The sequence below is a fragment of the Neophocaena asiaeorientalis genome, unplaced genomic scaffold, assembly GCF_003031525.2.
Source record: "Neophocaena asiaeorientalis asiaeorientalis breed wild unplaced genomic scaffold, Neophocaena_asiaeorientalis_V1.1 scaffold25, whole genome shotgun sequence".
NCBI classification, from domain to species: domain Eukaryota; kingdom Metazoa; phylum Chordata; class Mammalia; order Artiodactyla; family Phocoenidae; genus Neophocaena; species Neophocaena asiaeorientalis.
This window is the reverse complement of record NW_020172492.1, coordinates 52,006-69,903: the sequence shown is the minus strand read 5'-3', so window position 1 is coordinate 69,903 and position 17,898 is coordinate 52,006. Positions and strand designations below refer to the sequence as shown.

Below are 17,898 nucleotides of genomic sequence, written 5' to 3'. Positions count from 1 at the left end.
TTTTTATATGCTTGATTATTTTTAATGGATAGTTATTTCTATATTGTACACATACCTTTTTTCTTTTCAGAAATAACATGTGATCCTCCTGATATTCCAAATGGTATTCACACACCTCAATTAGCCAAATACAGAGGTGAATATGAAATCACTTATAAGTGTAAAAGTGGCTTTGTTCCTGTGATCCAGGGAAATGTAGCAACGTGCACCAGCCAGGGCTGGTCACCTGCTCCAAGATGTTCCTGTAAGTTTCACTCATATCTTTTTTTTTTTTTTTTTTTTTTTTTTTTTTTTGCGGTACGCGGGCCTCTCACTTTTGTGGTCTCTCCCATTGCGGAGCACAGGCTCCGGAAGCGCAGGCTCAGCGGCCATGGCTCACGGGCCCAGCCACTCCGCGGCATGTGGGATCTTCCCAGACCGGGGCACGAACCCATGTCCCCTGCATCGGCAGGCGGACTCTCAACCACTGCGCCACCAGGGAAGCCCCACTCATATCTTGACCTACTTCTTAATTCTGAAGTTTCTTTCTCTTAAACACACAAAAATGGGGACAGAATAAATCCAAGTATTTGCCCTACTGTGTATGCAAAGTAGAGGTTTTAGAGGCATTCTTCGCTTTTCAAAGTAGACAGTTCTAAGGAGGAATAAAAACATTTTTGTAAACTAAAAACTCTTTAAATTTTTTGCTACTCAAAGTTAAATATATGTCTGTGTGTATGAATATATAATTCTCGAATATAATTCTAATATCTGAACTAAAACATTGAGTAAGACTTACATCACCTAACACCTAGTATATTAGTTATCTAGTGCTGTGTAAAAATATTCTCCCAAAACATATGGGCTTAAAACAACACACCTTTATATTCTTAGAGCTCCTATGGGTCAGGAATTAGGAAGTGGCTTAGTTGGCTAGCTCTGAGTCACACTTCTTGGGTTGCAGTCGGGGTGCTGGCCTGGGCTGCAAGTCACCTGATGGCTCATTTGCTTCCTAGGCTCTCTCACCTGGCTTTGGGCAGGAAGCCTCAATACCTTACCACATGGGCATCTCCGCAGATTGCTTGAGAGGAAGCTATCTTTCTCCAGAGCTAGTGATCCCAGAGAGAGCAGGAAGTTTCCATACCATTTATGACCTGGTCACACACTGTCACCGTCACTTCAGCCATATGTATTCTTTAGAAGTGAGTCACTAAGTCCAGCACATTCAAGTGTGGGGAGTTAGGCTCTAATTTTGGGAGGGAGGAATGTACAAGACATTGTGGAATTTTCTAAAACTATCACATTTAGAAAAATGTCACTCAACTGAACAGAGTATTTTATTTCTAGGGATGCTTCCTTTACCTTTTTCCAAGTGTTTTCTGTCTCTACAATCATATTCTTTTTCTTTATACATCACAGTTTATTGTAAAGATGCACTACAGTTAAACTCGATCCTGCATGAAAGAAAAATGTAATGATACAAATAATAGATCAGTGACCTCAATGTTAATTCCAGGCATAAGTCCAAAATGATTTTTCAAAGTATGAGTCCCTTAAAAAGGAAGCCATTATCAGTATGAAACAGATTTCAATGTGCATAAGAAATATAAGAGAAATATTTAATCATGTTAAAGTTTGGTTTATGAATATGGCAGATGAGCCTGACTGTACCTCAACGAGTTTATCCCACAAGGGAACTTCCGAAGTTCTTGCGGACAGGATGGGGAAATTGACCAATTAGATGGTTTATCAGATATTCATAATTTCATTAAATAAACCTATCTTATTATCAGATTCAGGACTGTGTTCTCAGGCCTGCTCCATTCCTCCAGTTTAATGGTGTAGAGGAGATGCAGTACAAATTCACCGCTGGAATGATACTGGGGTGCTGAAAGAGAATCTGCATTAGGACAGATTCATCACTCAGAAAGACTCCCATGTGTGAGGTTGGATCTAATAACATGAAATTGAACAGTGATAACTGTAAGATCCTGGGTTTGAGCCATAGAAGTCAGCTGCACAAGTACAGAAAGACTAGAAACACTTTTAAAAATTAGTGAATATTTTAATCAGTTTTGAGATAGTCTGAGCCAACACAGTGATGGCACAGCCAAAGCTGCTCATGAGACCAGAGCTCGTGTTGGTAGAACTGTGAGAGGGTAGTGAGGCTGTTGTAAGTCCTGCCAATGTTAGTGCTGATCTGAGCACAGTGGAATAGTACACGTGCTTCAGGAAATGATCTGGTTAGAGAGATACAAACACATTCACATGTGACCGAATGAAAGACAAGAATAGGAACAGGGCTTGGGCCAGTGATAGTAATAATACTTACTTTCAATTATGCCCTCTGTGTGTACCTTTTGGAAACGAATCTCAATGGATTATTTAACTGTATTCATATTGTATGAAGAAACATAATGAAGTGGATAAACATACTAGTTCTGAAATCAGATCATCAGGATTCAAATCTCTGCTCTACAATTTAATGGCAAAGTTAATTGAGTTCTTTAAGATTTGGTTCTTGCAAATACAAAGACCCAAGCTTGCCCAACGTAGAATTATTGTTAAATATACATATCTTGACATAACATGATGGAATTTGTAAAATCCATGGATGAGGAGAAAATCTTCTAAATCTCCAAAAAGTAGTGTGAAAAACACTAGTCTGTTACTTAAAAAGAATGAGAGTAAATAAGCATTTCAATCTTAAAAGAGTGGGAAGCTTCACAAAAGTGGGGGAAATCTATCAATGATGAGAGATACAGACTATAGGACAAGAATCTATACCAAGAGAAGGTATCATTCACAAGTCTTTGTTAAAGAAAGACATTAGGATATGCAAAGATTCAAAGTTTATAATTCACATAGCAAGTCTGTAAAAACAGCTTGAAAGATTTCTGTAATCATACAAAAAAGAAAACGGATCATTGATCTTAAGGAAGATATAAATGGTAATGAATATTGTGTGTGCATGTTGTACATTTCTTTAATATGTTGCATATGTGTTCTTTTAATATCATATTTCATGATGTAAAATAAATACTAGTGTAGTATTAAAAGTATTAGATTATCTCCAAACCATCCAATAAAAAGGGTAAATTTTTCTGAAAAATATATATAAAATTGTTATAAACAACATAACACTTAAGAATACATGTGAAAATCACTCAATATATAAGAATAACAATAAATGTGATTATATTATACCTCATTTAAAATATTTATAAGAAACAGTGAAAAAAACATCATTCTCCAATTAAAATTAGAAATAAGCATTCAAGTATTTCCCTTAATCGTAACCATTTGGATATTAAGAATTATTCATTCATTGTTCATTTCTCTGATTAGATAAAGAAGGGAAAATATGCCTTAATGTCTAGTTTGAGAGTTAAGTAAGAATGTTTTTTTTCTGTGTAATGTGATCAATGGATCAATGGATCAACTGTTGTGCTTCTCTACACTTATCACACATTTCCAATAAATAGAAAAGTAAACTAATGAGTGTTAATCTAAAAACAAAAACTGTTTTCCTACATTGACTTGGTCTGAGAATAAAAGCCAGGATCCTGATTTTTGATGAGAATGAAAGAGAAAGGAAAAGAAGACAGATGAGCTGCATGGTAAAATTTGTACTTTCATCTCTTGATTAAGATGCTAATTTAGTCAACCAAGGCTAGGACTTATGTACTTAAGGATAGTTAAATCAATAGCTCTGTATAGTTTTCTACCAAGAGAGCTCACATACAAATTTTATGTAATATGACCCACAAGACATAATTTGATCTTCATTAGCAAGGACCTCCTTACATACCTCAGTCATCTGAGTTTTCTATAACTTTTCTTTTCCTAGAAACTCTTAATGCAATGAGGGTAATTAAGCTAATAGGAATATAATTCATAGGTGAAACATCTGATCTCTAATTTGATTGCTTACTAAGGTAAAACATTCATACCGTTTTTTTTTTTATTCCAAGTGAAACCTTGCGATTTTCCAGTAATAAAACATGGAAGGTTAATTTATGCATATAGAGGATACTTTCCAGCAAGCTTACATCAACGGTTCCCCTATTACTGTAATCACTATTTTGTGCCACAAAATCACGAGTCTTACCTTACATGCACACGAAACGGATGGTCTCCAGAAGTACCGTGCCTCAGTAAGTAAACCTCTTAATTTTATGTGTATAAATCTTCCAAAGAGTGGAGAAACAATAGTACATAAGTGAGTACAATTAAGTCTTACACAACAAAAATAAGGCCAAGGGTCAAGTTCTGTGAGCAAAAAGACCCAAATACGCCTTCTTTTTATGAGGAGCTTTCCATGGAAATCACATGAGAAATATACAGACTTTATAAGAATATTTGTATCATTTACACATATTGTAATTATAAAAACTAAAGATAAATAACATGGTATATTGATTTTTTTTTCTTTTTTAACAAACACGTGGTAGTAGCTTTCATTGTCATTAAGTTATTTGTTCTTTTTGAATACTAATGCATTGTCAGGTAAATACCATAAAGTTAATTTTTAATGTGCTATTTTACCAAATATATGTTATTTTTTTTCTTTTCTCTTGTCTTTATGATCCTTAGGACAATGTATTTTCAATTACTTGGAAAATGGATATGGCCCAAAGAACGACGAAAAATGGTTACAAGGTGCAACTGTAAGAGTTTATTGCCATCCTGGCTACAGTCTTCAGAATAACCAGAACACAATGACCTGTACAGAGAATGGCTGGTCTCCTCTTCCCATATGCACCCGTGTCAGTGAGTAAACTGGTCCAAGATCCCAGTATATTTATAATTTTCTAAGACTCAGCTATATTATCCACTGCAAAATGTTTTTATCAACTTTTTCTTGTTTTGCCAAAGGACTTATTTAGTTTTATTTTTTACAAGTGTGTGTGAGTGTATGTACAGACTTCTTGATAAGTCTATAACAAAATAAATGTGCCTATTGATAGACATTAGTCAAGAATACAGGGGAAAAAAAAAACACAAAGAAGAAACCTATAATAACAGAGAGATGTCAGCAAGATGACCGAATAGGAGTTTTACTGTCTCTCCTGATACAAACTTTGACAATCATGAATCGATAAGAATATATTTGTGGGATTCTAGGAGTCTAGCAGAGAAATTATAGCACACTGTTGGAGCACAGAGATTCAGGACTGAATGCATCAAAGATGGTTAGAGGAACAGTTTCACTTTACCTGTGTCACCTCTTCCCTAAAGTAGCACAGCTTAGTGCCCAGAGAGACCCCCTCAGCACAGGATTTCACCTGTGGGGGAAAATAAGAGCATGTGAGTAAGGGCCAACTTCCTCAACTTGCAATACTAATCAAAAGGCCCACTTCTCTTTCACCCCTTCCGGAATACTGGGGTAATCTGCATGACTGAGGGGTGGCGAGAGGCCAGGAGTACAGCATCCAGGGCTAGAATTCATCAAGAGACAAGGATCCTACTGACCATTTTGTAGACACCACCAGCTGGCTGAGGTAGAGGTGAAGAAGTTCAAGAAGATGACAGAGGGCCTGGGGCCCAGCATCATCAGGGACCTCGCTGTGGCAGGACTGGAGATGCAGGTAAAACTGCTCCAGAGCCTGGGCCTAAAATCAACCCTCATCACCGATGGCTCCACTCCAATCAACCTCTTCTTCAACAAAGCTTTGGGTCTGCTGGAGCTCAGGTCTGAGGCCCAGCCCCCAGCCAAGAAGGCAGCCTAGGGGCCCAGAGCCCAAGAGGGCTTGCTTCTCCCCTCCACTGCTGGCTCTCTAACTCTTAGAAGCAACATGTCATGCCTTAGCCCCCTACTGCACTGACAAATAAAATTGACACTTCTGGGCATTTAAAAAAAAAGGAAGCCCACCCTCTAACCATTGCAGACACCTAGTTTGTGAATCCTTCTCACCCATGGACACCCTCAACACATCCACATCCCCCTGCCCCATGGCCAGCTCCCTGTGTATGTCCCCAAGGTGGCGATGCAAACTTTTGCAGATGACTAGTGGGACATCTAGAAGCCAGCCTGACCCTGTGGGATTGTGAGAAAATACACAAACATGAGCATTTGTCATTGCCGCAGGGAAAGCAACCAGGAAGCTGTCAGCACACAGACTGGCTTTGCCAGATAGGGGGAAGCATACAATCTTCAAAATTCTCTCCCACAAGGGATCAAGATGTGTGGAACTGGCGTGTCCTTAAAAAAGGTCTGGAAAAGCCTGTAGCAGTGTGACAGAATGTATTTTCCTCCCCGGTCAGTCTGTAAAGACTGGAGGAAGCAATTGCTTCTTTAAGTGTGAAGACAGCAACAGGTGACTTCAAGAAACAAAAAAATCAAAGGACTACAATACAAACAAAGGAGCATATCAGTTTTCTGTTAACTGACCTCAAATAATGGATATGTACAATTTATCTGATAGATGCTTCAATATAGTTACTTTAAAGAACTTCACTGAGATGCAAGAAAACACAGGCAATTCAAAGGAGTCAGATAAACAATAATTGAACAAAACAAGAAGTTTAACAGTGAGATAGAAAACATAAAAAAACAAAACAGTAATTCTGAAAGTAAAGAATACAATGAATGAAGTGACAAATACAATGGAGAGCATCAACCATAAACTATCAAGCAGAAAAAATAACTCATTTGAAAGTATCCTGTCAGAGTGAAGAAAGCCTACAGGAATGATTGGAGACCATCAAGAGAAACATTGTAGAGATTATGGGTGTCCCAGGAGAAGAATGGGAGAAAGAGCAGAATGTTTATGTAAAGAAATAATGGCTGGGAAGACATGGACATTCAAGATCATGCATTTCATAAGTCCCCAAACAGATTCAAACAAGAGATATTCTATATACAAGACACATTGTAAAAAACTGTCTAAAATCAAAGGCAAAGAGAATTTTTGAAGCTGAGAGAAAAACCTCCACAAACAAAAGGGATTCCCCATAAAGATATAAGCAGGTTAATAAAACTGTAGAAACACTGCACACCAGGAGAGAGAGGGATGAAATATTCAAATTACTGAAAGAAAAAAACCTGCAACTGAAGAATTATTTGCCTGGGAAAGCAGTCTTGTAGCAATGAATGGGATATAAAGGCTTTCCCAGACGAATAAAAACTGAAGGAATTCATTAGTACTAGATCTGTCTTACAAGAAATGCTGAAAGGAGTTCTTCAAGCTGAAAGAAAAGGATGTTAATTAGTAATGTGAAACCATGAAAATATACAAAATAATGTAAATTGTGATATCAAAAACAAAATAGGTGGGGAGGAAAGTGAAAGGGTAAAGTGTGTATGCAATCAAAGTGAATTTGTTATCAGTTACAAATAGACTGTTAAACCTGTAAGATATTTTGTGTAAGCCTTGTGGTAACCACAAAACAAAACCTATTTCAGATACACAAAAGATAAAGGAATCAAAGTGTACCACTACAGAAAATCATGAATTCTCATGAATTCTCTAAGAAAGGGTGCAAGAGAAACACCAAGGAACAATATTTACTATATAGTGGCCAGAAAACAGTTAATGAGATTGTATTAGTAAGTCCTTACCTATCAATAATAACATTGAAAGTAAATGCATTCTATTCTCCAATCAAAAGGCATAGAGAGTGCATTAAAAAAAAAAAAGGGAGAACAAACAGAAGATCCAACTATAAACTACCTAGAGGTAAAACTAAACTGAAACTCACTTCAGCATTTAGGACACCCAAAGGCTAAAGTGAATGAAAAGACAATATTCCATGCAAATGGACATCAAAAAAGAGCAGGGATAGCAATACTTATTTCAGAAAAATAGACTTTTAGTCAAAACTGTAAACAAGAGACAAGAAGGGATCAAATCAAGAGGATTTAACAACTGTAAATATATATGTATCCAGCATGGGAGCACCTAAGTACATTAAGCAAATTCTAACAGATCTAAACAGAGAAATAGCAGTATAATAATAGTAGGGGAGTTCAATACTCTACTTTCAAAAATGGGTAGATCGTTCACCGAGAAAATCAATAAAGAGCAATTCGACTGGAACCAAACTTAAACAAATGTACCTAACAGACATATCAGAACATTCCATTCAACAGCAGAATATATATTCATCCTATGCATACACAGAACATTCTCCAGGAGAGATAACATGCTAGGTCACAAAACAAGCCTTAAAAACCTTAAGATGATTGAAAGTATACCAAACATTTTTTGGACCACAATTGTATGAAACTAAACAATCAATAACAGGAAGAAAAGTAGAAAACTGACAGTATGTGGAAACAAAACATTTCTCAACAATGGGTCAAAATAGATATCAGGGAGAAATAAAAATATATTCTAAAGGAAATGAAAATTTAAGCACAACAAAAGCAGTCCTATGAGGAGAATTTATAGTGATAAAATCATACATTAAGAAAAAAGGAAGATCTCCAAAAAACAAGCCAATTTTATACTCAAAGAAAAAGAACAAACTAAGCATGAAGTTAGCAGAAAGAAGGAAATAACAAAGATCAGAACAGAAATATATGAAATAGAGGCCAGAAAATACAACAGAAAAGATAACAACATACCTGCTTTTGCAAAAAGATAAACAAAATGAACAAACCTAAAGCTATATTAAGAAAAAAAGATAAAACTCATATAAGTTAAATCAGAAATGAAAGACGAGACATTACAATTGATGCCACAGCAATGCCAAGGATCATAAAAGACAACGATGAACTATCATATGCCAACAAATTGGATAACCTAGAAGAAATGGATAAATTCCTAGAAACTTATAATTCAACAATACTAACTCATTTAACAATAGAAAATCTGAACAGAATAAAATTAGAAATAAAATTGAATCAGAAATTTAAAATCTCCCAATGAAGTAAAGCTCAGGACCAGATGATCTTATTGGTAAATTACACCAAGGATTTAAAGAATAAATGCCAATCCTTCTCAAACCATTCAACAAAACCCAATGGCATATTTTACATAAGTAAAATAAATAATCCTAAAATTCATATGGAAACACAAAATACCCCCTTTTCTTGAGAAAGAACAACAAAGCTGGATGCATTACACTTCCTGATTTCAAACTATAGTTTGAGAGCAATAGTAATCAAAATAGTATGATTCTGGCATAAATAATAGACACATAGCCAATGGAATAGAATTGAAACCCAGAAATAAGCCCGTGTGTCACCTAATATTTAACAAGGCAATCAAAAATACGCCATGGGGAAATGATGGTGTCTTTAGTAAATGGTGCTGGGAAAACTGGATATGTACAAATAAGAATGAAATTGGACCCCTATATGAAAACACCAACAAAAATTAACTCTAAATGAATTAGAGACTTAAATATAAGACCTGAAACCATAAATGTCATAAAAGAAAACTTGGGGAACTAGTTTCTTGACATTGGTTTGGGCAATGATATTTTTTGATATGTCACCAAAAGCACAAGTAACAAAAACAAAATTTAAGTGGGACTGTATTAAACTAAAAGTTCTGTTCAGCAAATCAACAAATGAAAAGGTAAACTATGGAATTGAAAACCATATATCTAATAAGAGGATAATACTTTAAAAAAAGGACTTTTACAACTCAATAGCAGAAAAATCAAATAATCTGATTTAAAAATGAGCAAAGGATCTGAGTGGACATTTTTCTGAAGAATACACACAAATGGCCAACAAATACATGAGTAGATAGTAAAACAATTACTAATCTTCAGGGAAATACAAATCAAAACCACAATGAGTTATTACCTCACACCTTTTAGAATGTCTTTTATCAAAAAATATAAGTGTTGGGCTTCCCTGGTGGCGCAGTGGTTGAGAGTCCGCCTGCCGATGCAGGGGACGCGGGTTCGTGCCCCGGTCCGGGAAGATCCCACATGCCGTGGAGCGGCTGGGCCTGTAAGCCATGGCCACTGAGCCTGCGCGTCCGGAGCCTGTGCTCCACAACAGGAGAGGCCACAACACTTGAGAGGGCTGCATACCGCAAAAAAAAAAAAAAAAGTATATATAAGTGTTGGCAAGGATGTGGAGAAAAGGGAATCCTTGTACACTTCAGTTGGAATTTAATTTGTTACAAGTCTATTGAAATCAGTGTGGAATTTCCTCAAAAAAATTAATAGAACTTTCATATGACCCAGCAATCTCATTCCTAGGTATGTATCCAACAGAAATAAAATCAATATCTCAAAGACATATCTGCAGTCCCATGTTCATTTTAGCATTATTCACAGTATCCAAGCTTTGGAAACAACTTAGGGGTCAGCAAATAAATAAACAAATAAAAGAATAAAGATGTGATCTATATATGTAAAATGGAATATTACTCAGCCACAAGAAAAAAAAGAAGTCCTGCCATTTGATACAACATGGATGAACATAGAGGACATTATGCTAAGTGAAATAAGAAAGAAAGAAAGAAGGAAGGAAGGAAGGAAGGAAGGGGGGAAAGAGAGAGAGAGAAAGAAAGGGAAAGAAAAGATTGAATTCATAGAAACAAAGAGAAGGAAGGAAGGAAGAAAAGGAAGGGAGAAGGAAGGAAGGAAGAAAAGGAAGGGAGAAGGAAGGAAGGAAGGAAGGAAGAAAAAGGAAGGGAGAAGGAAGGGAGGGAGGGAAGGAAGGAAGGGAGGGAGGAAAGAAGGAAGGAAGGAAGGAAGGAAGAAGGAAGGAGAGAAGGAGAGAAGGAGAAAAGAAAAGAAAAGAAAGTGTGGAATGGTAGTTACAAGGACATGAAGGTGAGGGAAGTGGGGAGATGCTGGTCCAAAGGTGTAAGGTTTCATGTATAATATGAATAATTCTGGGGATGTACAGCTTGGTGATATAGTTAATAATACTATATTGTATGCTTGAAATTTGCTAAGAGAGTAGATTTACAGCATTCCAAGCACACATACAAAGAAAAGGTAATATGTGAGGTGATGAATGTGTTAATTAACCCTATTGTGATAAATGTATATGTATACCAAAACATCTCATTGTATACATTATACATATAAAGTTTTAATTGTTAACTATATATCAATTAAGCTAGGGGGATACCTACAACATACACAAAAGATAAAAAGAAAGTAAAAAATTACAAAACAATCAAATAACAATGAAAGGTAGAAAGACATTGAAAAAACAATTGCAGAGTAAGCTAGTTAACAAAATATCAATAGTAAGTGCTCACTTATAATGATTAATTTAAATGTAAATGGACTACACTCACCTATCAAAAGGAATAGAACACCTGAATGGTTAAAAAAACAAGATTTAATAATTTGCTGTCTATAAAAGGCTTATTTTAGAAATAAAGACACAGATGGGCTAAACATGAACATATGGAAAATGATATTCATGCAAATCAAAGCCAAAAGACAGCAGGAGGGGCTGTCAGAAAAAATTGACTTTTTGTCTAAATTGTTTCTTGCAACAAAGAAGGTTGTTATATAATAATAAAAGTGTGAAATCAACAGGAAAATGGATTATAAACATATAAACACCCACCATTAGAACTCCTAAATATATAAACCCAATATTCACAGGTCTGATTAGAAGAAATTGAGAGCAATACAATAATAGTAGGAGATTTTAATACTCCATTTTCAATATTGGATAGAATGTCCAGACAGAATTTTAATAAAGAAAAAGCAGATTTGAACAACACTGTAAACTAAGTGAACCTAATAGATATGTACAAAACTTTCCACTCAACAACAGAAGAATACACATTCTTCCCAAGTCCACATGGAATAATCTCTGGAAGGATATGACCTGTTTGGTCACAAAACAAGTCCTGACAAATTTTAGAAGAGAGAAATCATGCCAAGTTTTTTTTTTAACCACATTGAAATAAAACAAGAATACAGTAACAGAAAAAAAGAAGAAAAGAGAAAATCTACAGATATGTGCAAAATAAACAACAAACTCTTGAACAACAGTTTGATCAGAGAGGAAATCATAAGGAATTTTAAAAAAATCTTAAGACAAATGAGAACAAAATAGGACATACCAACAATAATGAGATACTGCAAAAGCAGTACTGAGGGAAGTTTTTTATTATAAATGCGTACATTAAAACAAAAGAAAGATCTTATGTAAACAACCTAAATTTATACTTTAAAGCACTAGAAAAAGAACAAACTAAGACCAAAGTTAGAGAAAGGAGGAAATAATGAAGATAAGAACAGAAATAAATCAAATGAACAATAAAAAAAATCAACAAAATGAAAGATTGGATTTTTGAAAAAATAAACAAAATTGATAAAAGCTTAGCTAGACAAAAAAAGATAGACCAATCAAATTTAAGACAAGTAAAATCAGAAATGAAAGAGGAGACATTATACAGGATGACTCAAGAATAAAGATAATCATAGGGACTAATGAACAAAAATATGCCAACAAATTTTATAACCTGGAAGAAATGGACAAATTCTGAGATACATATAACCTACCAAAACTGAGTCAAGAAAAATATATATAAAGTCTAAAATGTCCAACAACAAATAAGGAGATTGAAGCAAGTCTCCACCAAAAAAAAAAAACCTCCCAAAAGAGAAAATACTGGGAACAGATGGCTTCATGGGTGAATTCTTTGAAGCATTTAATAAGAATTGGTAACAATCCTACTAAAAACTCCTTAGAAATCAAAGAAAATTTACATTCCCACTTGTTATAAAGCAGAAACTAACACACCATTGTAAAGCAGTTATACTCCAATAAAGATGTTAAAAAAATAAACTTGGTTAGACTATGACTGTCCCAGATTAAAACAAAAAAAAAAATCAAAGAAAAGAGAATACTTCCAAACTCATTTTGTGAGCTCAGCATCAGTCTGATAGCAAAGCTAAAGATACCATAAGCAGAGAAAACTATAGCTAAAGGTACCATAAGCAGAGAAAACTATCTGAACATGGATGCAAAAAATTGTAGTACAATGATAAAAGAAATTAGACATAGATAAATGGAAACATATCCAGTGCTAGTGCATCAGAAGCTTGAGTGTTGTTAAAATATCCCTACTACCCAACGTGATGGACAGATGCAATTCAGTCCCTACCAAAATCCCACTGGTGTTCTTTACAGAAATGGAAAAAAATCATAAAATTTGTATGGAACCACAGAAGGCCTGAATAGCCAACGCAATCTTGAGCAAGAAAAAAAAGCTGAGGACATCATGCTTCCAGATTTCAAATATATTACAAAAATTACTGTAATCAAAATAGTATGCTACTGGCATAAAAACAAATATACAGTCCAATGGAAGAGAATACAAAGCCCAGAAATAAATCCATGCATTTATTAATAATACATAATTGAGACACAATCAACTTATCTATGACAAGGGTGCCTAGAATACACGAGTGGGAAAGGATAGTCTCTTCAAATAGTTTTACTGAAACTGGATATCCACATGCATAAGAAAAAAACTGGGACCTTATTTCACACCACATACAAAAATCAACTCAAAATATATTAAAGATTATATGTGAAGTCCCTTTATCATTATATAATGCCCTTCTTTGTCTTTTTGTTATAGACTTTGACTCTGGCTACCCCACGTTTCTTGGCATTTCCATTTGCAGGAAATATCGTTTTTCATCACCTCAATTTTAGTCTGTGTGTATCTGTTTTTTTTTTTTTTGGTGGTACATGGGCCTCTCGCTGTTGTGTCCTCTCCCGTTGCGGAGCACAGGCTCTGGACACGCAGGCTCAGCGGCCATGGCTCATGGGCCCAGCTGCTCTGTGGCATGTGGGATCTTCCCGGACCGGGGCACGAACCCGTGTCCCCTGCATCGGCAGGCGGACTCTCAACCACTGCGCCACCAGGGAAGCCCTAGTCTGTGTGTATCTTTAGCAGGCAGCATATAATAGGGTCTTGTTTTTCTATCCCATCAGCCACCCTATGTCTTTTGATTGGAGCATTTAGTACATTGACATTTAGAGTGATTATTGTTATGTACGTACCTATTGCCATTTTCTTACATGTTTTTTCGTTGTTTTTGTGGTACTCTGTTTTGTTTTTTTTTTATTTTTATTGGAGTATAGCTGATTTACAATGCTGTGTTAGTTTCAGGTGTACAGCAAAGTGAATCGATTATATATATACATATATATATATGTATGTATATATATATCCATTCTTTTTCATATTCTTTTCCATATATGTTATTACAGAATATTGAGTAGAGTTCCCTGGGCCATACAGTAGGTCCTTATTAGTTGTCTATTTTTATATATACTAGTGTGTATGTGTATACATTAACCCCAATCTCCTAATTTATCACTTCTCCCTGTATTTCCCCTTTGGTAACCATAAGTTTGATTTTGAGATCTGTGAGTCTGTTTCTGTTTTGTGAATAAGTTCATTTGTATCATTTTTTTAGATTCTACATATAAGTGATATCATACAATATTTCTCTTTCTCTGTCTGACTTACTTCACTCAGTATAATAATCTCTAGGTCCATCCATGTTGCTGCAAATAGCATTATTTCGTTCTTTTTTATAACTGAGTAATATTCATATATATATATATATAAAATACCATTATATATATATATGGTGTGTGTATATATATATATGGTGTGTGTGTATATATATATATGTAATATATATATGTATTATATATATATATACCACATCTTTATCCATTCATCTGTCAACAGACATTTAGGTTGCTTCCATGTTTTGGCTGATATAAATAGTGCTTTAATGAGCATTGGGGTGCATGTATATTTTCGAATTATACTTTTCTCCAGATATATGCCCTGGAGTGGGATTGCTGCATCATATGGTAGCTCATATTCAGTTTTTTAAGGAACCACCATACTGTTGTCCATAATGGTTGTACCAGTTTACATTCACACCAACAGTGTAGGAGGGTACCCTTTTCTCCGCACCCTCTCCATCATTTATAGTTTGTAGACTTTTTGATGATGGCCATTTTGACTGGTGTGATGTGTTACCTCATTGCAGTTTTGATTTGCATTTCTCTAATAATTGGTGATGTTGAGCATCTTCATGTGCCTCTTGGCCATCTGTATGTCTTCTTTGAAGAAATGTCTATTTAGATCTCTTGCTGATTTTTTTTATTGGGTTGGATTTTTTTTTTTTTGATATTAAGCTGCATGAGCTGGTTCTATATTTTGGAGCTTAATCCCTTGTCGGTCACTTTGTTTGCAAATATTTTCTCCCATTCTGTGGGTTGTCTTCATTTTGTTTATGGTTTCCTTTGCTGTGCAAAAGCTTTTAAGTTTAGCTAGGTCCCATTTCTTTATTTTTGTTTTAATTTTCATTACTCTAGGAGGTGGGTCAGAAAAGATATTGCTGTGATTTATGTGAGAGAATGTTCTGCCTGTGTTTTTCTTCAAGAGTTTTATAGTATCTGGTCTTACATTTAAGTCCTTAATCCATTTTGAGTTTATTTTTCCATAAGGTGTTAGGGAGTGTTCTAATTTCATTAGTTTACATGTAGCTATCCAGTTTTCCCAGCACCACTTATTGAAGAGACTGTCTTTTCTCCATTGTGTATTCTTGCCTCCTTTGTTATAGATTAGTTGAACATATGTGCATGGTTCTATCTCTGGACTTCTTATCCTGTTCCATTGATCTATATTTCTGTTTTTGTGCCAGTACCATACTGTCTTGATTACTGTAGCTTTGTAGTATATTCTGAAGTCCAGGAGCCTGATTCCTCCAGCTCCATTTTTCTTTCTCAAGATTGCTTTAGCTATGCATGGTCTTTTGTGTTTCCATACAAATTGTAAAATTTTCTATTCTAATTCTGTGAAAAATGCCATTGGTAATTTGATAAGAATTGCATTGAATCTGTAGATTGCTTTGGGTAGTATAGTCATTTTCACAATATTCATTCTTCCAGTGCAAGAACATCATATATCTCTCCATCTCTTTTTGTCATCTTTGATTTCTTTCATCAGTGTCTTATAGTTTTCTGCATACAGGTCTTTTGTTTCCTTAGGTAGGCTTATTCCTAGGTATTTTATTCTTTTGCTTACAGTGGTAAATGGGATTGCTTCCTTAATTTATCTTTCTGATCTTTCATTGTTAGTGTATAGGAATGCCAGAGATTTCTGTTCTTTAATTTTGTATCCTGCAAATTTACCAAATTCATTGATTAGTTCTAGTAGTTTTCTGGTGGCATCCTTAGGATTTTCTGTGTATAGTATCATGTCTTCTGTGAACACTGACAATTTTACTTCTTTTCAAAAGTGTATTCCTTTTATTTCTTTTTCTTCTCTGATTGCCATGGCTAGGACTTCCAATACTATGTTGAATAATAGTGGTGAGAGTGAACATCCTTGTCTTGTTCCTGATCTTAGAGGAAATGCTTTCAGTTTTTCACCATTGAGAATGATGTTTTCTGTGGGTTTGTTGTATATGGCCTTTATTATGTTAAAGCACGATCCCTTTATGCCCACTTTCTGGAGATTTTTTATCATAAATGGGTGTTGAATTTTGTCAAAAGCTTTTCCTGCATCTATTGAGATGATCAAATGGTTTTTCTTCTTCAATTTGTTAATATTGTGTATCACATTGATTGATTTTCATATATTGAAGAATCCCTGCATCCCTGGGATAAATCCCACTTGATCATGGTGTATGATCCTTTTAATGTGCTGTTGGATTCTGTTTGCTAGTATTCTGTTGAGGATTTTTGCATCTATGTTCATCAGTGATATTGGCCTGTAATTTTCTTTTTCTGTGATATCTTTGTCTGGTTTTGTTATCAGGGCGATGGTGGCTTCATAGAATGAGCTTGGGTGTGTACCTTTCTCTGCAACTTTTTGGGAGCGTTTGAGAAGGATGGGTGTTAGCTTTTCCCTACAAGTTTGATAGAATTTTCCCATGAAGCCAGCTTCCCTGGACTTTTGTTTGTTGGAAGATTTTTAATTGCAATTTCAATTCCATTACTTGTGATTGTTCTGTTTATATTTTCTATTTCTTCCTGGTTCAGTCTTGGAAGGTTGCACCTTTCCAAGAATTTGTCCATTTCTTCGTGTTTGTCCATTTTATCGGCATATAGTTGTTTGTAGTAGTCTCTTATAATCCTTTGTATTTCTGCAGTGTCAGTTTGGATTTCTCCTTTTTCATTTCTAATTTTATTGATTTGAGTCTTCTCCCTTTTTTTCTTGATAAGTATGGCTAAAGGTTTATCAATTTTGTTTATCTTCTCAAAGAACTAGCTTTTAGTTTCATTGATTTTTGCTATTGGTTTCTTCATTTCTATATCATTTATTTCTGCTTTGATTTCTTTCTTCGTACTAACTTTGGGTTTTGTTTGTTCTTCTTTCTCTAGTTGCTTTAGGTGTAAGTTTAGATTGTTTATTTGAAATTTTTCTTGTTTCCCAAGGTAGGATTGAATTGCTATAAAATTCCCTGCTAGGACTATTTTTTGCTGCATCTGATATGTTTTGGGTCGTCATGTTTTTGTTGTCATTTGTTTCTATGAATTTTTTGATTTCCTCTTTTATTTCTTCAGTAATTTCTTGGTTATTTAGTAGTGTATTGTTTAACCTCTGTGTGTTTGTATTTTTTAGTTTTTTCCTGTAATTGATTTCTAATTTAATAGCGTTGTTTTTGGAAAAGATGCTTGAAAGGATTTCAATTTTCTTGAATTTACTGAGACTTGATTTGTGACTCCAGATGTGATCTATCCTGGAATTTTCTGTGTGCATTTGAGAACAAAGTGTATCCTGCTGCTTTTGGGTGGAATGTCTTAGAAATATCAGTTAAGTCTGTTTGGTCTTATTGTGTCATTTAAAGCTTGTGTTTCCTTATTTATTTTCTGTCTGGATGATCTGTCCATTGGTGTAAGTGGGGTGTTAAGTCCCCCACTATTATTGTGTTACTGTCGACTTCCCCTTTTATGGCTGTTAGCATTTGCCTTATGTATTGAAGTGCTTC

The 17,898-nt window shown here is 35.0% G+C and overlaps 1 protein-coding gene across 3 annotated transcripts in view; it reads left to right on the top strand.

Annotated features, from left to right (window-relative positions):
* CFH (complement factor H) overlaps positions 1–17,898 on the top strand; it is a 92,983-nt gene that overhangs the window by 23,623 nt on the left and 51,462 nt on the right. For 2 of the 3 annotated variants that reach the window (XM_024738214.1, XM_024738212.1), the window contains 3 exons: positions 71–244; positions 3,954–4,136; positions 4,576–4,752. In XM_024738214.1, the coding sequence (XP_024593982.1) occupies positions 71–244; positions 3,954–4,136; positions 4,576–4,752 (534 nt within the window). The remainder of the gene's footprint in view (positions 1–70; positions 245–3,953; positions 4,137–4,575; positions 4,753–17,898) is intronic. The other variant, XM_024738213.1, reaches the window with a different exon arrangement.